Source organism: Pogoniulus pusillus, chromosome 22 (genome assembly GCF_015220805.1).
Source record: "Pogoniulus pusillus isolate bPogPus1 chromosome 22, bPogPus1.pri, whole genome shotgun sequence".
NCBI classification, from domain to species: Eukaryota; Metazoa; Chordata; class Aves; order Piciformes; family Lybiidae; genus Pogoniulus; species Pogoniulus pusillus.
The window spans coordinates 7,703,880-7,720,319 of NC_087285.1; the positions used below are offsets into that span (position 1 = coordinate 7,703,880).

Consider the following 16,440-nt stretch of genomic DNA (forward strand, 5'->3'; position numbering starts at 1 on the left):
GAAGAAGTAAGAAGAGGAGTGGATAGCTAATCCTGTGCTGCCAGTTTAGATCAGATCAAGATTGCCTACTTTGTTCTCTTCGGTTAAGGCCAGGCCAGGACTCCTTCTGGTCTCAAATTGCTGAAGGAAGTTTTGCACTGTCTTAACTCCCTCTGTAGTTTCTTCCCTTCAGCACACAGAGCTGCTAACTGGCTACTTTCAACTCAGATGTGTACGCTATGAAAAGCAGCACTCTCTTGGTGAGGCTAACGGTGAGGGGTTTGTCATTGAATTAACCATATAAATAATTCAGTGTGCCTGAGGGAATCTGGAAGACGACAAGCTCGAAATATATATTAAAAAATAAAGTACTCCATTCTAATTAAAATTCATGCTTATGGCAGAGCTTTCTCCTACAGAAAGTACATTTTTTTTCTAGCCCTTGTTTTAATCAACTTGAGCCTAACACAACTAAGTGATTCTGTAACAATTTACTTCATATGTGATGGCACAGTGTGGCTGGAGAAATGGGCTGATTCGAACCTCATGAAGTGCTAAGTCCTGCATCTGAGGAGGAACAACCCCAGGCACAAATACCTGCTGGGAAACACATTTGTATGGTGAGTGTGAGTGAACCCTGGAGCAGATAGCCCGGAGAGGGTTTTGGAATCTCCATCTTTGGACATGTGTGGGCATGCTCCTGAGTTGTCACACTTGGTAGTCTTGCTTGAGCAGGGAGGTTGGACCACATGGTCTCTAGAGCTCCATGCCAACCACATCCATTTTGTGGTAATAACTCCAGAGAGCAAATTAGGCAAATGTGACCTAGGAACAAATGCTTTCTGACAGTAATCAATGCTTTTCCATACATAGAGTCAGAGATTGCAGAGTAAATACAGCAGCAGTGCAACTGAATGCAAACAGTGCAGTGGTGTATGAACCTTTGACACCAAAGAGCAGTGTGCAGGTTCTGCCTTGTGCTGAGCAGATCCATACCTCACTCCTGCCATCGCAACTAGATGGATCAGCTAGTTGGCACGAAATAAAAATATCCTAGCTCCCAAATCCTGCCATCTGGGAATAAATTAGTATGGGGGAATATAGCCATGTATTTTAAGTACTAATGTTCCAAACAAGTAAACCCTGTGTATATTCATGTCCGGGTTATATGCCTGTCTTTTCTATTCTTGCAAGCGTCTGAAGTATGCAAGTCACAAAACTGCATAAAAATCTTCCTACATGAAAGGAATCATACAGAGGTTTCTTCTTGGTGCTGAATGCAGAAGTTTCTAGCCTCCCAGGTCCTGAACTGGCAATTCAGAGCAGTTTGATTGCCTGCTGGATTGTTTGTGAGATAACGGTGAGATTGGCAGTGACAGGGTAATTTACCCAAGATTGCAATGTCAGACTATATCCAGGGGGGCCTGCAAGCATAGAGATGTGAATCGCATGACTGACAGGAGGCTGAGAGAATGATGTGCCAATTGAAAGTTCATGGTGCCATCAGAAGTGTTGGGTCACAGCATCCCATAATCCACTGCATGATGAGGTCATTACAGGCATAACACCTGCTCAACTCTAATAACAGGTATGGCAAAAATACGATGCAGCTTGAACAGGTAAATGTAAATTTATCCAAGGGCATAATTTATGTGCTGTGTTTTGCTTCTGTTATTTCTATTGTATTGAAAGGATTCTCGGAACTGATGATCACCTGAATAAAAGAACCAAACAGACTAAACAGTGAAATCTGTAAGTTCATGGTTGTAGAGGTGTCACAAACCCATAAAGAATGCAGGATGATCAGAAAAGGTTCTGAGAGCGTAACAAGATAGCTGCCTTGTGATCTGAACCTAATGTCCTTACCATGATTATATAAAGTGGGTTGAAAATGGACTGTAGCAAAATAAAATATATATATATCCCTTCCTTTACATTGGAGAGGGTTTCAAGATGAATGGAGCTCTTAATGTGACTAGGCGACTGACCTTAGAGCGATGTATAGCTCTCACAACAAGGTAGTTTGTCTAACTTAAATTTCCTCAGAGGGCTGGATGAAACATTGTCAGCATACCTTGGCAATTTTGGTTTTAAATCAGAAACATTCGTTTCAGACACACATAATCCATTGGAAATAGAAGGCTAGTCGAAAAAATCACATTTTTTTATAGCTGTGGGTTGTTTTTCCTTTTGTTATTGTTGTTTTTCCAGTTAGCACTGTGTAGGATAATGCTCCTCTGTTATGCATTTGAAAATCTTGAAAATACACAAATCAGGATCTTACTGGAAGGTACTTTTCTCACCTAACCTACTGGAATATTCTTTGTTATGTATGAGTCGTCGTCCCTGGGGCAGTTCAAGGCAAGGTTGGATGTGGCACTTGGTGCCATGGTCTAGCCTTGGGCACCGTGGTAAAGGGTTGGACTTGATGATCTGTGAGGTCTCTTCCAACCTTGGTGATACTGTGATACTGTGATATTCAGTATGTGCCCAGGCCACATTTGTATTCAAAAATCAGATGAATATGCTTTGGGGAGTCTCTGAAAGTTTACAGGCTTAAGTAATGACTCTTGCCAGAATAGGTGAACAATTGTGTCTAAATTGTTAGAGATGATAATATTTTAAAGTTAAATGGTTATTAATTTCTAAATTGCAGTAGAACTCCATTGGGAGAACACGTTTTAGTTGAATGATAATACCAAAGAAAACGATGATGCTAGAAGTTGTTACTCCATGAGCTAAAGTAGTCAGTTGTGGTTTACCTGATTATATAGATCAGTCTCCCCACTGAAGATTTTAATTTCTGGTGTTTGAATTCTATTTTTTTTTTTTCATTTAAATGCTTAAGAAATATTCTTGGTGGACAACTTAATATGATGTAATATGATGGCTAAACCCAGCGTCTCTTTCTCCTTATCCAAGCATGCAAACAAGTCCTGATTCAGGTGTCTGTGGGAAGTGGGATTTTCAGCAGCACTGCCCCATGAATTGCCAAAATGGGTACAATGTGATTTTTATCATACTTAAGTAATAACTTACTTTGTCATCCCTATCTTCTTCCCTCATCTCCCCAGATGGAACAAATTAAATGAAACATAATTCTCAGGACTTTTACAGCCCAGTGAGGAAATCTAAAAGATTTGTGAACCAAACAGTTGAAAAGCTTTAGGGGGGAAGAAAACCCCAAACAGACAAGCCTAAACAAAATGTCCTGTACTCCTTCCACTATTCCTTCTTCTGGTTTCAACCCCAACACATTTCTTTTGGATTGATTGTCACCTAAGACTGGTTGAAATGAATTGTGGCAGTAATGGTGTTTAACCAGCACACTTCAGCAAGGCTCAGCCTCACTGCACTATTGGTTCAGTTACTGGCTCTATAGCATAGAGATGTTGCAGTATTAACGGTGTTTTTTTCCTACTGCCTTATGATTTCCATTAGATGTTATTGCTTGATAGCACTGTGCAGCCGGCTGCATCTTGATGATTCTTCCCTTTCAGATGGCCTGGTTGACTGCCTAGATCCAGACTGCTGCCTCCAGTCTACTTGTCAAAACAGCCTGCTGTGCCGGGGTTCACGTGATCCTCTTGACATCATACAGCAGAGCCATTCTGGTTCACCAGCTGTGAAGTCATTCTATGATCGAATCAAGCTCTTAGTGGGGAAGGACAGCACTCATATCATCCCAGGAGAAAATCCCTTCAACAGCAGGTAGCAGCTATAAATATGATGCTGTATCTGTGCAGTTGAATTGTATGGGGGAAATTCTCCCCGAGATTTTATTCATGTTTTAACATGAGATGCTTCTCTCAAGTAAGTGCTTCACGTGTTTGAATCACAGCCGTCAGTCTCATTGGGGGCACTCTCCTGTGGTTTATGATGCAGCCTTTATTATGTAACACTGAGTTTTATTAGCATTTTAACTTACTGCAACACCAAGAGAAAAGTGCCTTCCACTAACCAGCAGCTTCTGAGGTTTCTGTTTTATGAAGACTGCAATCTAAGACAAAGGAAAATGCAAACTAGTATCCAGTTAAGATACTGAATTCTATTTAGTGCCATTAGCACAAATTCCAATAATAGAAAAACATACTATTTTAAAGAGAAATTAAGTCTGTTGTAAAGCTTATTATTTGTTCCTTATATCTAAACTTGTTTTACTTGTTAGTTTACATCTGACTAGGTTTTCTTCTTAGTTTTCATTCTCAGTGTCTGCTCTTCCTATGGTTGCTAATTATATATTTCTAATGAATGTAAAAGCCAGCACATCATTAATTAATATTTGATGACATTGTATACCTACAGGAAGAGTGGTGTTCCTATTTATCGATGTTATTTAAATATGTCTCCATGGGCAGATGCTAAGAAATTGAAAATGTTAATTATGTTCATATTGCAAAGTTAGAACTTAAGAACTTCATTTCAGATAACATCCAAAAGATTTGACCTCATTACAGCAAACTCTTTTCAGTCAGGGTTTCATTATATGCCACTGGGTGATGTAGAAAGTCACTAAATACTTGTCTAAAAATAAGGATCTTAGGTTTGGGATACACCAGGCAAGTCTCCATTGTATTCTCCTTATGAAGGTCCAAGAACACAGTGAATTTACAGATTCACAGATTGCACTGGATTGGAAGGGACCCTCAGAGGCTATTTTGTCCAACCTCACTGCAGTTAGCAGGGGCACCTCCAACTAGACCAGTCTGCCCCAGGCCACATCAAGTCTCACCTTGCATGTGTCCAGGCATAGGGCCTTGACAGTACCCCTGTACAGCCCGTTCCAGCATTTCACCACTCTCATCATAAAGAACTTCCTCCTCTGACCTTGCTCCATTTGAAAACTATTTCCATATTCCAGTCATTATTCTATAAGATACTCTGGGTATACACACATGGAGTTAATTGGAAAAGTGTTCTGCTTTCAGCTAAATTTGTTGTGATTTTTTTTTCCTTTGTCAGCTCCCTAAAAATAAAGTGGGGAAAATATTGCAGTTTTCTGCAATATTGCCTGAAAAAGAGAATAAGAGAGAGGCTTACTAATTCATGAGGCTGAATAATTTGTCCAAGAAGGGTTACAGATTACAGCATAAGGACATAGTCAACAAGCTGGTGGGTACATGCTGCTTTATAGATATGTTACAGGCAGCAGAATTTTCTTGAATGAAGAGAAGCAGACAGTGTCCTGTTACATATTGTAAGTACACCAGTCCCTCAGCTGTTCCTTTATTAGGCCACCCAGAATCAAAATCAGTGCATTCCCCATTTCTGCATTTCCCTAATAGCTGATAAAGTTTAGTTGTTACTAACATGATCCAAAATTTGTTTCACAAAAAGCAGGGCATTATCATTGCTGATTTCCAGGTTAGTATAGTGATATGCAAGTATTCTTGTGCTATCCAAGGAATATTAGAAATTATCAAGCAGTTTGTCATAGAACCATAGAATGGCTTAGGTTGGAAGGGACCTTAGAGATTATCCACTCCAACTTCCTCGACATGGGCAGGGACACCTCTCGACTTGGATGCTCAAGGCTTCATCCAGCCCAGCCTTGAATACTTCCAGGAAGGAGACATCCACAACTTATTCCAGAGTCCCATGACCCTCATACTGAAGAACACCCCTAAGACCCAGTCTAAACTTACTCTCCCTCACCTTGAAACCATTCCCCCTTCCCCAGTTGCTAGACACCCATGAGAAATCTCTCTCCAGGCTAACCAAGCTGTTTACATGTAGACATGGTCTGGAGTCTTCTAAAGAGTTCAAGGATTGGAGCTCTAGACTAAGTGGGAGCTTTGGCACCTGAATCCTGTGGCTCCTTTAAAAAGGCGCCTTTGGAAATGTGAGGGAATTTTGTTTTAAAATGTATCTTGTAGGGTTCCTGGTGGCAGCAATCTTAGTTCTGTTTTATTCATCTGAAGTACATCAGTGCATTTTAACATACCTTTGCAAATGGCATATTAATGACATTGTAAAATTTGCCTTAGCCTCTAAGTTGTGAAGGTGCTTTTGAGAACTCTACAGCTCAGCTGTTATTTTTGGTACCAATTTTAGGCGAATCTAATGTATACTGTCAAACTGGAAGTTTTAAAAGTAAGCTTTTAGACTTTTAAAAACTGCCACAGGGTTAAACTCCAAGTTTTGCATATCCTGAAGCTGCCACACTTTTGAGAAGTAGCTCCATAAAATATAATGACTACCTAATGAGAGCTCAACCTCTCGATCCATTGAAAGAGACAAAGTGGGGCAAAATAATGGTATAAAAAAAATCAGAAGTTAATTCTTACTCTGCTAAAGCAATAAATAACAAAACACATCGATTGCAAAGTTATTTGAATCTTGATGATCATTTCTGGGCAAAACCAAGGTGAAACATTTTCAGGGGAAAAAAATAGCTACATATTTTTACACATTTAACTTCCATGTGAAAAAGGACCGAAGGTATCCAATTAATGTGTCAGACACTCTACAGAAGAAGTACCAAAGAAAAGATTCTCCTGTGTGTGACTGTTAGTCAAGATATTACTTCTTATAAATACAAATTTTAGCTATGAAGTTTAAAATCCATGGCCTCCCATGTTTTGGTATTTTAGAGATAAAAAGGAAGATGATTGTCCAGAATATTCTTATTCATATGATTTCTCTAAATACTAAAATGTCAGTAAAAAACAAACTATGCCATGAACATCAATAGCTCTCTTATGCCATATGCTGAGCCTGGGCTACAGACTTGAGACGTGTGCTAGAGACAGCTGCAAGAGGTTTGACAAGTCCAAGTGCAAGGTCCTGCATCTGGCTCAGGCCAATCCCAGGCACAAATCCAGGCTGAGTGCAAAGCAGGCTGAGAGCAGCTCTGAAGAAAGAGACTTGGGTGCATCTGTTGACTGCTCAGGCAGCCCAGAAGGCAAATCCGGTGCTGGGCTGCATCAAGAGGAGTGCGGCTGGCAGGGCAAGAGAGGGGATTCTGACCTATTGCTCTGCTCTTATGAGACCCCACCTCAAATACTGCATTCAGTTCTGCTGCCCCCCACCTAAGAAGGGCACAGAGCTGTTGGAGTGAGTCCCAAGGATGGCCAGAAAGATGATCCAAGCACTGGCACACCTCTACTATGAAGATAGGGTGAGGAGGGTTTTTTGAGCTTGGAGAAGACTCCAGAGGGACCTTAATGTTGTCCTCCAATATTTGTAAGCATTTATTAAATTGCCTCTTAGTCTTCTCTTCTCCAGACTAAAAAGCCCCAAGTCCCTCACTCTCTCCTCATGGGGCAGTGCTCCAGGCCTGTAATCATCCTTGTAACCCTCCACTGGACCCCCTCCATCAGATCCCTCTCCCTCTTAAACTTGAGAGCCCAAATTCAAATGCAGTACTCAAGATGGGGTCTCACCAGGGCAGAGTAGAGGGGAAGGAGAACCTCTGATCTGCTGGACACACTCTTCTTAATACACCCCAAGATCCCATTGGCCTCCTTGGCCACAAGGGTACATCAGGTTAGTCAAGCATGATTTCCCCATAGTGAATCCATGCTGACTGCTCCTGATAACCTTCCTCTCTTCCAAGTGCCTTGTGATGTCCTCTGGAAGAAGCTGCTCCATCATTTTTCCAGGGATGGAGGTGAGGCTGACTGGTCAGTAGTTCCTTGGAACCTCTTTCTTGCCCTTTTTGAAGACTAGAGTGACATTGGAGGGACACTGTTCCTCTCCAGAAGCTTGGGTGCCTACCTTCCAGCACTGTTTCTGTTTGTAACACAAAATCATTCAAGCAGATTGAATGATAGCAAGACAATTGTGTGTTTCCAAGCAGATTTGCTTAACAGGTACCACGTTCTATTAAATTCCATGTTCTATTACAAAATGTTGATTTTACAAGTTGAAATGGGACCTGGAGGGTCAAGAAATGATTGAAAGTTCTAAACAAAATCTAACAAACCAAAAATGGCTACTTTTCATTGATGAGTTTCTTCTGTGTGATATTGAAGTAGATGATGAGCCTTGTTTGGAATTAAATTCTGAGCGAGTAGTTGCTATATAGCCATTAATATACAGTGTGAAATCTATGTTGGAGCACTTGGAACATTTCAGAGTTAGTAGATAAGACCTGAAAACAATCCATGATACTACTAATGAAAACAGATGTTTTCTGCTGTGGGAATGATACAAGTATTTAGCTGTCCCAGAATTCAACTGTGTTTTGTCTGTATTCAGCAAAATACAGTTGAGTTTAATCTCCTTGTCCTGTAAATCAGACCCAGTCCATATATCTGTGGTGTCAGGATGCTGTGCATGTTGATGTGCCTAAAGCCTAGTGAGGTTCAGGGGCATCTCCAGTCCTGGCAGCACAGAACCAGTTCAGAAACAGAGCTTCCACTTTCTTCCTCTCTCTATAGCTGCAGATGAAAGTTGCTGGCTCATACTGAAAACGTATAGTGCTGAAATAGAAATCTTTTCACCTAGGACTACAGCAACATGCAATCCCTGAGATTATGGGTTGCAGAAGGATTTAACTGTTTCCCAGCATTGCTGCCTTCTTTTTTTATGTTTCCAGTTGAGAAATGGAATCCATCTTCAAGGAGTTTCTCCTTTTCCATCTCTCGGTTACTGTGTAGCTTCTCCCACTCACCAGTCTCTTTCTCTCAATGTACAGGGAAGGTGGAAGGGAAAGGAGCCAGAGGATGGAGAAAAGGGCAGGAGCAATTTGGCCATGCCAGAGAGCAGGGCAGCAGGGAGGAGTGTCATTTTATGCTTCCAGTGTTCTGGAGTCAAAGAATGCAGCCACGCAAGCAGCAGTTTCTGCCTGCTGTGGGCTTAAAAGCAGCAAAGCACTCCCCATGCCTCTGACAGGAATAGGCCATCTTCATCTTCCTTGGGTTAAGCAAAGTTGCTTCACTTGTTGTCCAAGAAAACCCTTTATTTTGCCTGTGCATAATGCTGGTTTTAAAGCCAAATCTTTTCTCCTGTTGACAAAGTGAAAAGCAATGCTTGCGAATGAGGATCAACTGCAGTGTACAAACATCAGTCACTGCAGAAGGTGAGGGAACATGACCCTTAATTTGGAAAATTGCTGGTGTAAGAAAAGATGCATGGCATTGCACCACAGTTCTCAAGTGTTAGACGTGCACAGCCTCACTGTGGGATCCGGGGAGACTTAAGAAATGCCCAATCATCATTTCAGCAGTGCATTTCAGCTCTGCCTTGGCTAAATGTGAGGTAGCTTTCTGCTCTGCACAGCCTCGTTAGACAATAAGACAAAGCCACGTTAGACAAGGAAGGCACTAACTGCTGTTCTGTATACACAGATCTCACTGCATAGGTCAGCACTTTCTTGATTTAAGTGGTAGAGGAGCTGGGCAATATTGTGGTATCTTCAGTAGACTAAAAAAATCCGTGGAGTTAAATTGGATTTAGAGTAAATGAGGCACAGGTGTTCCGCTACTCAGTTTATGAGCAACATAACTTTGCTTTTGTAACTTTAATACCTTTAATTATCTTTCTTTTCAGTCTTGTGTCTCTCATAAGAGGCCAAGTGGTAACTACAGATGGAACTCCTCTAGTTGGGGTCAACGTGTCATTTGTCAAGTATCCAAAGTATGGCTATACCATCACTCGTCAGGATGGCACGTGAGTTTGCTTGCTTCATTGAGTCCCTATTTCATGTGTAGTATCTTTGCTGATCAACAGATGGTGAGATCTAATGGAACCATGTGGTATCATGCATTGCTTTCCTCCCAGGGCAAAGAGCTATTAAGTAAACACAAAAGTAATTTTTCATGTGGCATTTTGAATACTAACTGCGAGTAAATATGAAAAGGCTGACTTCTGATAATAACATGTTAGCAGGCAGACTCCTTTCAAATAAATGTCCTTCTATCTATGAAAACTTTCTTGGCCTACAGTAGTATCCAGCTGAGATCAGAAACATTTTATTTTAAAATGCAAGGCAGGCTAACACAGCTAGGGAAAAAAAAAAGGAAGTACTGTTATAGAATAGTATATTTTGTTAAAAGTTCCCTTCTGCCTCTCTTTCCTTTTGAAGATCACTGTCTTTGGAGTTTCTTTAGGGTAGAATGTAATCACAGTATTCTAACTGAATATATTTAGACGATTTCTTGCTGTGTGGGGAAAAAAAGTGCTTTTTGCCCCTTGTGTCAGCTGATTTGAAATGCACACATATTCGAATAAACAAGAAGCAATGTGTCATGGTTTATCTAGTTTACTAGCTGTAGTAACTAAACCAGTGTATCTGTGACACATGCATTGTAAACATTTGCCATTTTATCTCCATCTAGCATGCAAACAATTGAATTGAAATGATTAATAGGAGTCAGCTCAACTACAGGGAGTATTTAATTTCCACATTTCGCACATTGTTACTCTGTCGTAATAAAAGTATAATGTTGGTTTCAATGCTTTAATAAAGCAGTAAATAGTGAGCTGTGCTACATTTAGACCTGCATAGATTACTGAAACCATGGAGTAATTTGTTAGGTTGCTAGCACTTTGGTGAAACAACTGATGCCTGCTGCTGTTGTCAGAACAACCTGAAAGTATTGTACTCATTTGGGACAGATTTCAAAATGCCTGTGCAGCTCTGCTGTAGGAGACTGGGAGTAAAATACCTAATCTTGCTGAAACATGATAGGCCACTTGTCCTGGGGAAAGGAATTCTTACTTGATTTGTAAAATATATACAGCAAAGCTTTCCATTGCTGTTCTCTTATTGTCACACATCCCATTCTGCGCTGGACAGAGAGCATCTTTTAGGAAAGGGATCATTCAGTGTCCAGCTCACAGCGAACTTGGCTTCTCTGCTAGTTCTCTATGTAAAGGTGACTTACAATAACTAATGTGGTGGGATTTTTTTTCATGATGTAATGCAGATTTTATAATAGATCAGAGTGAGGTTTGTCTGGGTGATTTGAGATCATTGCTTGTCTTGGCTGGATTTCAGATGTTTAGCTGCCAGAAGATCATATCCCATTTGAAGCATGGCACTTAAAATATACCTATTGCTTTAGGCATACCTGTATACCTTTTTCATCAGCCAGGAATGCTATTACTGGAATTATTCAGTCTTGTTGCTTCTGAAGCCCACGTTTTTCTAGGTTTGACTTGGTTGCAAATGGTGGAGCATCCCTAACCTTGCACTTTGAGCGAGCCCCGTTTATGAGTCAGGAGAGGACAGTATGGTTGCCGTGGAATAGTTTCTATGCCATGGACACTCTTATGATGAAGACAGAGGAGAACTCCATTCCCAGCTGCGATCTAAGTGGTTTTGTCCGTCCTGACCCAGTCATCATTTCATCACCACTTTCAACTTTCTTCAGTGATGCTCCTGGCCGGAATCCTATTGTACCAGAAACTCAGGTAAAAACAGTGTGAGTGAGAAGGACCTAGAGTCAGTGGTCAGGAGCTAGTGCTGTCTAGAGTCACCATTTGTCCCCTGGAATTGCTGTAGCAAATGCTTCTGTAGAGCTGCATTGATTCTGACAGATACCAAGGTTTCTAATGAGGTCTGCAGGAGATACCCTAGGTGTAAGTCACCCAGACACATTTATCTTTGACTACCTTGCACCTTCTTACTGTCATACAATATATCATGTGTATCTCTGTATCTCAGTTGACAGCTTAGGTGTTTCAAGACAGTTTTGCAAAAGCTTGGTGTGTGGTGCTAAGCACAGAGTGTTTTCTTGGGTGCTTTTTAGGACAAAGGAAAACTCTGCTGGTGCCATTCTTTTTGTCATTTGGTTAGTCTTTATACTGTTAGTGGAAGCTGCAGGTTCTTATGACTGTATTTCTTATGATCCACTTGCACATAACTTGCAGTGCTTCTAGCACTACTCTTTACATCAGTGGGCTCTTGAAAATAAGATAATTAGATAATTATTTGTCCGAAATGTCAACTGAACTGCATCATTCGAGGATAACCACTGCCAGTAGTGGAAAGTCAAGAGTTCATAAGAATATACAAGGTGTAGGGGTTTATTCTAAAATAATAACAAAGCACTGTTGTGAAATGTTTGATCTTTTTCCTATTCAGGTTCTTCATGAAGAACTTGAGATCCCTGGCTCTAGTATAAAGCTCAGCTACCTGAGTTCCCGTGCTCCTGGGTACAAATCCTTGCTTAAGATCACCATGACCCAGTCACTTGTGCCTCTGAATCTAATCAAAGTTCATTTGATGGTAGCAGTAGAAGGGCATTTGTTTCAAAAATCATTTCAGGCATCTCCCAACTTGGCATATACGTTTATCTGGGACAAAACAGATGCATATGGGCAGAAGGTGTATGGGTTATCAGATGCTGTAGGTAAGTTACTACACAAGCTCCAAAATGTTCCAACACTTGTAATTTATAGTAAGAAAACTGGGAAAGTTTCTTACAGAGGAGCAAATACAGACTAAACAATTCTTGTGTTCCTGACACAATTTATCTTTATACTATGTTTCTATTACACATGAAAGATCACATTCACGTGGTGAAAACTCCATCAACATGCCTGTGGTTCCTGACTGGTAGCTGATGTAGAAGACTAGGACCAGACAGTGGGAAAAACTGGCTATAGGAACTTGGGTGAAAGCTAGTCCATCACCATGTTCTTGTTTTCTTTCACTTAACAAATGAACCTCATGTTGGACTGGCTGGCACTCTTCTGTGCACTTAGATTTTCATGCATGCTGTTGTTATAGCCTCTTGGGGTATAATACATTTGAAGTGAAAATGGTGTTTTTCTAACACTGTTCAGCTCTGTAGTTCTAGTTATTTTTGTTCACTTGATTCTAGTGGATGGGAAGAAGGGTGGTTATCAAAATATTTTTTAAGTTTTCATTTTAGTTTCAGAATAATTTTGATACAACTCTGCTAAAAATGGGTGTCAGAGCTGTGACAATGTAGAAAAAGAAGACTTATTTTTTAAATATACTTTATTTTCTGTTCCCTAAATTTGTCTTTTCTATAGCTCTTCTTCCTTGTGTTATTGCATAGAATATTGCTTTTCTGAGTAATGCTCAGAGAGCATCTGTGCTTAAAAGTTTTCACTGCTCCTTGGTACATGGTATATAAAATGAACACACTAAATAACTACTGTGAGCATCTGGCAAATTAAGAGTTTGGTCTTGTCCTGTTACCTGATAGAATATTTCTGGTTTTTAAATCACCTTTCTCAAATCTCACCAAGTCTCACTTCCCAACACCAGCTATTCAGAGAATCACAGGATGACTTAGGTTGGGAGGGACCTCAGAGAGCATCTACTCCAACCTCCCATGGGCAGGGATGCTTTACAAATAGACTCAGCTGCTCAAGACCTTGTCCAGCCTGGCCTTGAACACCTCCATGGAGAAGGCATCCACACCCTCCCTGGGCAACCTATTCCAGAGACCCACCACCCTTGTACTGAAGAACTTCTTCATATGTTCCAGTCTAAACCTATTCTCCCTCAGTTTAAAACCCTTCCCTCTTGCCCTATTTTTGGACACTCTTATGAAACATCCCCCTCCAGCCTTCCCGTAAGATCTCTTCCACCTTCAGGTATTGGAAGGTAGTCATAAGGTCCCCCCAGAGTCTTTTCTTCTCTAGGCTGAATAGCCCCAGCTCTCTCAGCCTGATCTCTGCAGCGTTGTGTGTAATCAGAGATTTGAATTTAATGTTGTGGAATAAAAGAGAGGAACACAACCACTCCATCTTCTGGAAGGGGCTGGGGAACTGGAATGATGAATGATTTGAGTGTGCTCTGAACATTTCATTCAGTGTTTGTTCAGCACCTATATTAGATTGTATTTTATTTTATTTCAGTTTCTGTAGGTTTTGAATATGAAACCTGCCCTAGTCTCATTTTATGGGAGAAGAGGACAGCACTGCTGCAAGGATTTGAACTCGAACCCTCAAATTTAGGAGGATGGTCTTTGGATAAGCATCATGTACTTAACGTCAAGAGTGGTGAGTTAGTTAACCCCATGTGTTTTCTGTGCTAAGTGGTGTCTTGACTGTGAACACTTTTTATGTATGTCATTATTTATACTTAAAAAAAAAATGCAATTTCCCCACCTTGTTTCATTTTTAGCCCACTAAGTACAGAATGTTTCAGTTATCAGACATTTTCAGCAGGACTTAAGATCATCTTTTTTTTTTTCTCTTATGCACAGCATGACTTTTGTAAAATCCTAATCTGTATTCTCTGTTTTGCTGTTTATTTCCTTGTAATGTCTCTGTCTTCCTTCTCTATATTGCTGACATTACCTACAGTTGTTCCTGTTTTCTTTTGTCTACCCTTGTTTTCTCTAGTCTGGGATGAAGCTTAAAAGGAGTATGGGTCTGTGAGAAGATACCAAGTTTCATTTTTCTCCTCCTTTTGTCACCTGTTTGTGTTTTCCTTACTTCTCTTTGTCTTTACAAATCCTAAGATGAATGTTCCTGTTCTTATTCTGCCACAGACTGAGGGAGCTCAAAGCTTAGCCTATCTTTCATTTGATCCCAGTAAAGTATGTTCTACAGCTTTCGACTGATCCCCACATTAACAAAGTGCAAAGTAGAGTGTATGTAAATAGTCTGATCTTGCCTGTTGTGAAGATGATTTTAGATTTCTTGAGCAACAATACAAGTGCTGTGCAGCAGATCAAAGGCTGCTGAGATGGCCCTCTGTACAGTGAATGATACTCACTGTTGCCACTAGTGTGGTTCCACTTACACTAGGGTCATACCACTGCTTTTTCCAAAAGAGCACGAGGCTAAAAGTTTCCAGTCAGATTTCTAAAGTCTTTGATGACTGAAAATGGTCACTCTGCTAGAGAATCTACTCCTTTCTTAGAGAAGAGGTCATCTTCTGCCAACAAATAGTTTGGAAATAAATCCTGTCTCAAAGGCATTTTTTTGAAGCTTAATAAATATTTACTACTACTAGCTTCCCTCTTCTCTGTTATCTGTGTCCTTTTAGGAGTTTTGTCTTTCTCATGTATTTTCAGTTACTGTGTTACTGTCATCTCTGGTATCTCCTTTCCCCATTTTCCATGAAAATACTGTGAAATACTAAGAGGTAAATAGAGAACAGTAGGGTTGGCACAAAAGTCCAAACAAGGCATGGCACAGGAAATTGGAGAAGGCGACTGAGTGGCGCAAATAAGAAACATATATTCTCTGCTGTTTGTCTTCTCACTTCCCACTCAATAGAACAGTCTAAACCATAGTGCCAGGCACCCTAGTTTTATGGCAGTGGTTTCTTTCATAATGAATACCAAGGGCTTTGGGATCAGGTTTGGGGCTGTGATTGTGTATACAGGTGGTTTTTAACAGAAAACCTTCATTACACCTTCTGTTTTCACCACTGCAAAGCTTTAACTCTTTTTGCCCCATTGAAGAGCCCCATGCTGGAGTCATTTCAGTGTAGAGTCCTTGACAGCAGCTGTTGAAAAGAGAACTACCTGCAGTCCCCTGCAATGAATGATGGTAATAACCAGTTTTTCTCCTCTTTGTTATTAGGTATATTGCACAAAGGTAACGGAGAAAATCGGTTTCTAACTCAGCAGCCAGCTGTGATAACCAGCATCATGGGGAATGGGCGCCGAAGAAGCATATCCTGTCCTAGCTGCAATGGTCTGGCAGAAGGAAATAAGCTTTTGGCCCCTGTAGCACTGGCAGTGGGTATTGATGGAAGTCTCTTTGTTGGAGATTTTAACTACATTCGGCGTATCTTCCCATCCAGGAATGTCACTAGTATACTGGAGCTGAGGTAAGGTGTTAATCTTAGCACTTCATTTCTGTAGCCTGTGCTCAAATCAGCCTTTGCCATTACTTTTTATAATTTTGTAAAACATTGTCACTTTCAACCTATTTAAATTCCAGTGGAGAAATGGGGCACAGAAATGCGTAGTTCAAAGTCTAGCTTATCAGAGCAATGAGTAAGAGTACAAACCAACTTGCACAAAAAGTATAAGCCATCTTCTTTTGTCTTGTCGGTGACCATTTGATACAATCTCTCCTTGGTACTGTACACTATTTAATTTTGTTTGAAATCTACACCACTGCCTGCCCTTACATACTGAGCCACAGCAACAGGCAAAGGTATAAGTAACAGTCTTAGAAGGTTAGAAGGAAGATTTCCCTGCCAATGGTTTCAAAAGCCACTTTCCCACTTCTTTCCCATAGTCATAAGTCTGTTTCTGTAGGTCGACAAAGCACAGCTAAGATAGACATGCAGAGTCTCTTCCAACCTTGGTGATACTGTGATACTGTGAACTCTTTTTAAGCTTGTACCTCTGTTCCTCTGTCCCACGTCCCTGTCCCCTGCCCCCAGCATTAAGATTTGGTCACTTTCTAGGGAAGGCATGAGTATAGAGTGTACCACTTCACCCATTTCTGTTCCATCTCCTTCTTTCATTCTTCTAGGAGAGACAAGCTCTAGAAGAGCTGTTGCTTCAAACCAAAACTTATATAACTGGACCTTGTAGTTACAGCACTGTTGAGTAGAAAAAAGAG

The 16,440-nt window shown here is 40.7% G+C and overlaps 1 protein-coding gene across 50 annotated transcripts in view; it reads left to right on the forward strand.

Annotated features, from left to right (window-relative positions):
• Nucleotides 1–16,440, forward strand: part of TENM2 (teneurin transmembrane protein 2) — a 1,869,083-nt gene that overhangs the window by 1,822,047 nt on the left and 30,596 nt on the right. For 40 of the 50 annotated variants that reach the window (XM_064161561.1, XM_064161557.1, XM_064161558.1 and 37 more), the window contains 6 exons: nt 3,480–3,690; nt 9,475–9,594; nt 11,064–11,340; nt 12,014–12,281; nt 13,765–13,908; nt 15,445–15,694. In XM_064161561.1, the coding sequence (XP_064017631.1) occupies nt 3,480–3,690; nt 9,475–9,594; nt 11,064–11,340; nt 12,014–12,281; nt 13,765–13,908; nt 15,445–15,694 (1,270 nt within the window). The remainder of the gene's footprint in view (nt 1–3,479; nt 3,691–9,474; nt 9,595–11,063; nt 11,341–12,013; nt 12,282–13,764; nt 13,909–15,444; nt 15,695–16,440) is intronic. The other 10 variants (XM_064161584.1, XM_064161588.1, XM_064161589.1 and 7 more) reach the window with 1 other exon arrangement.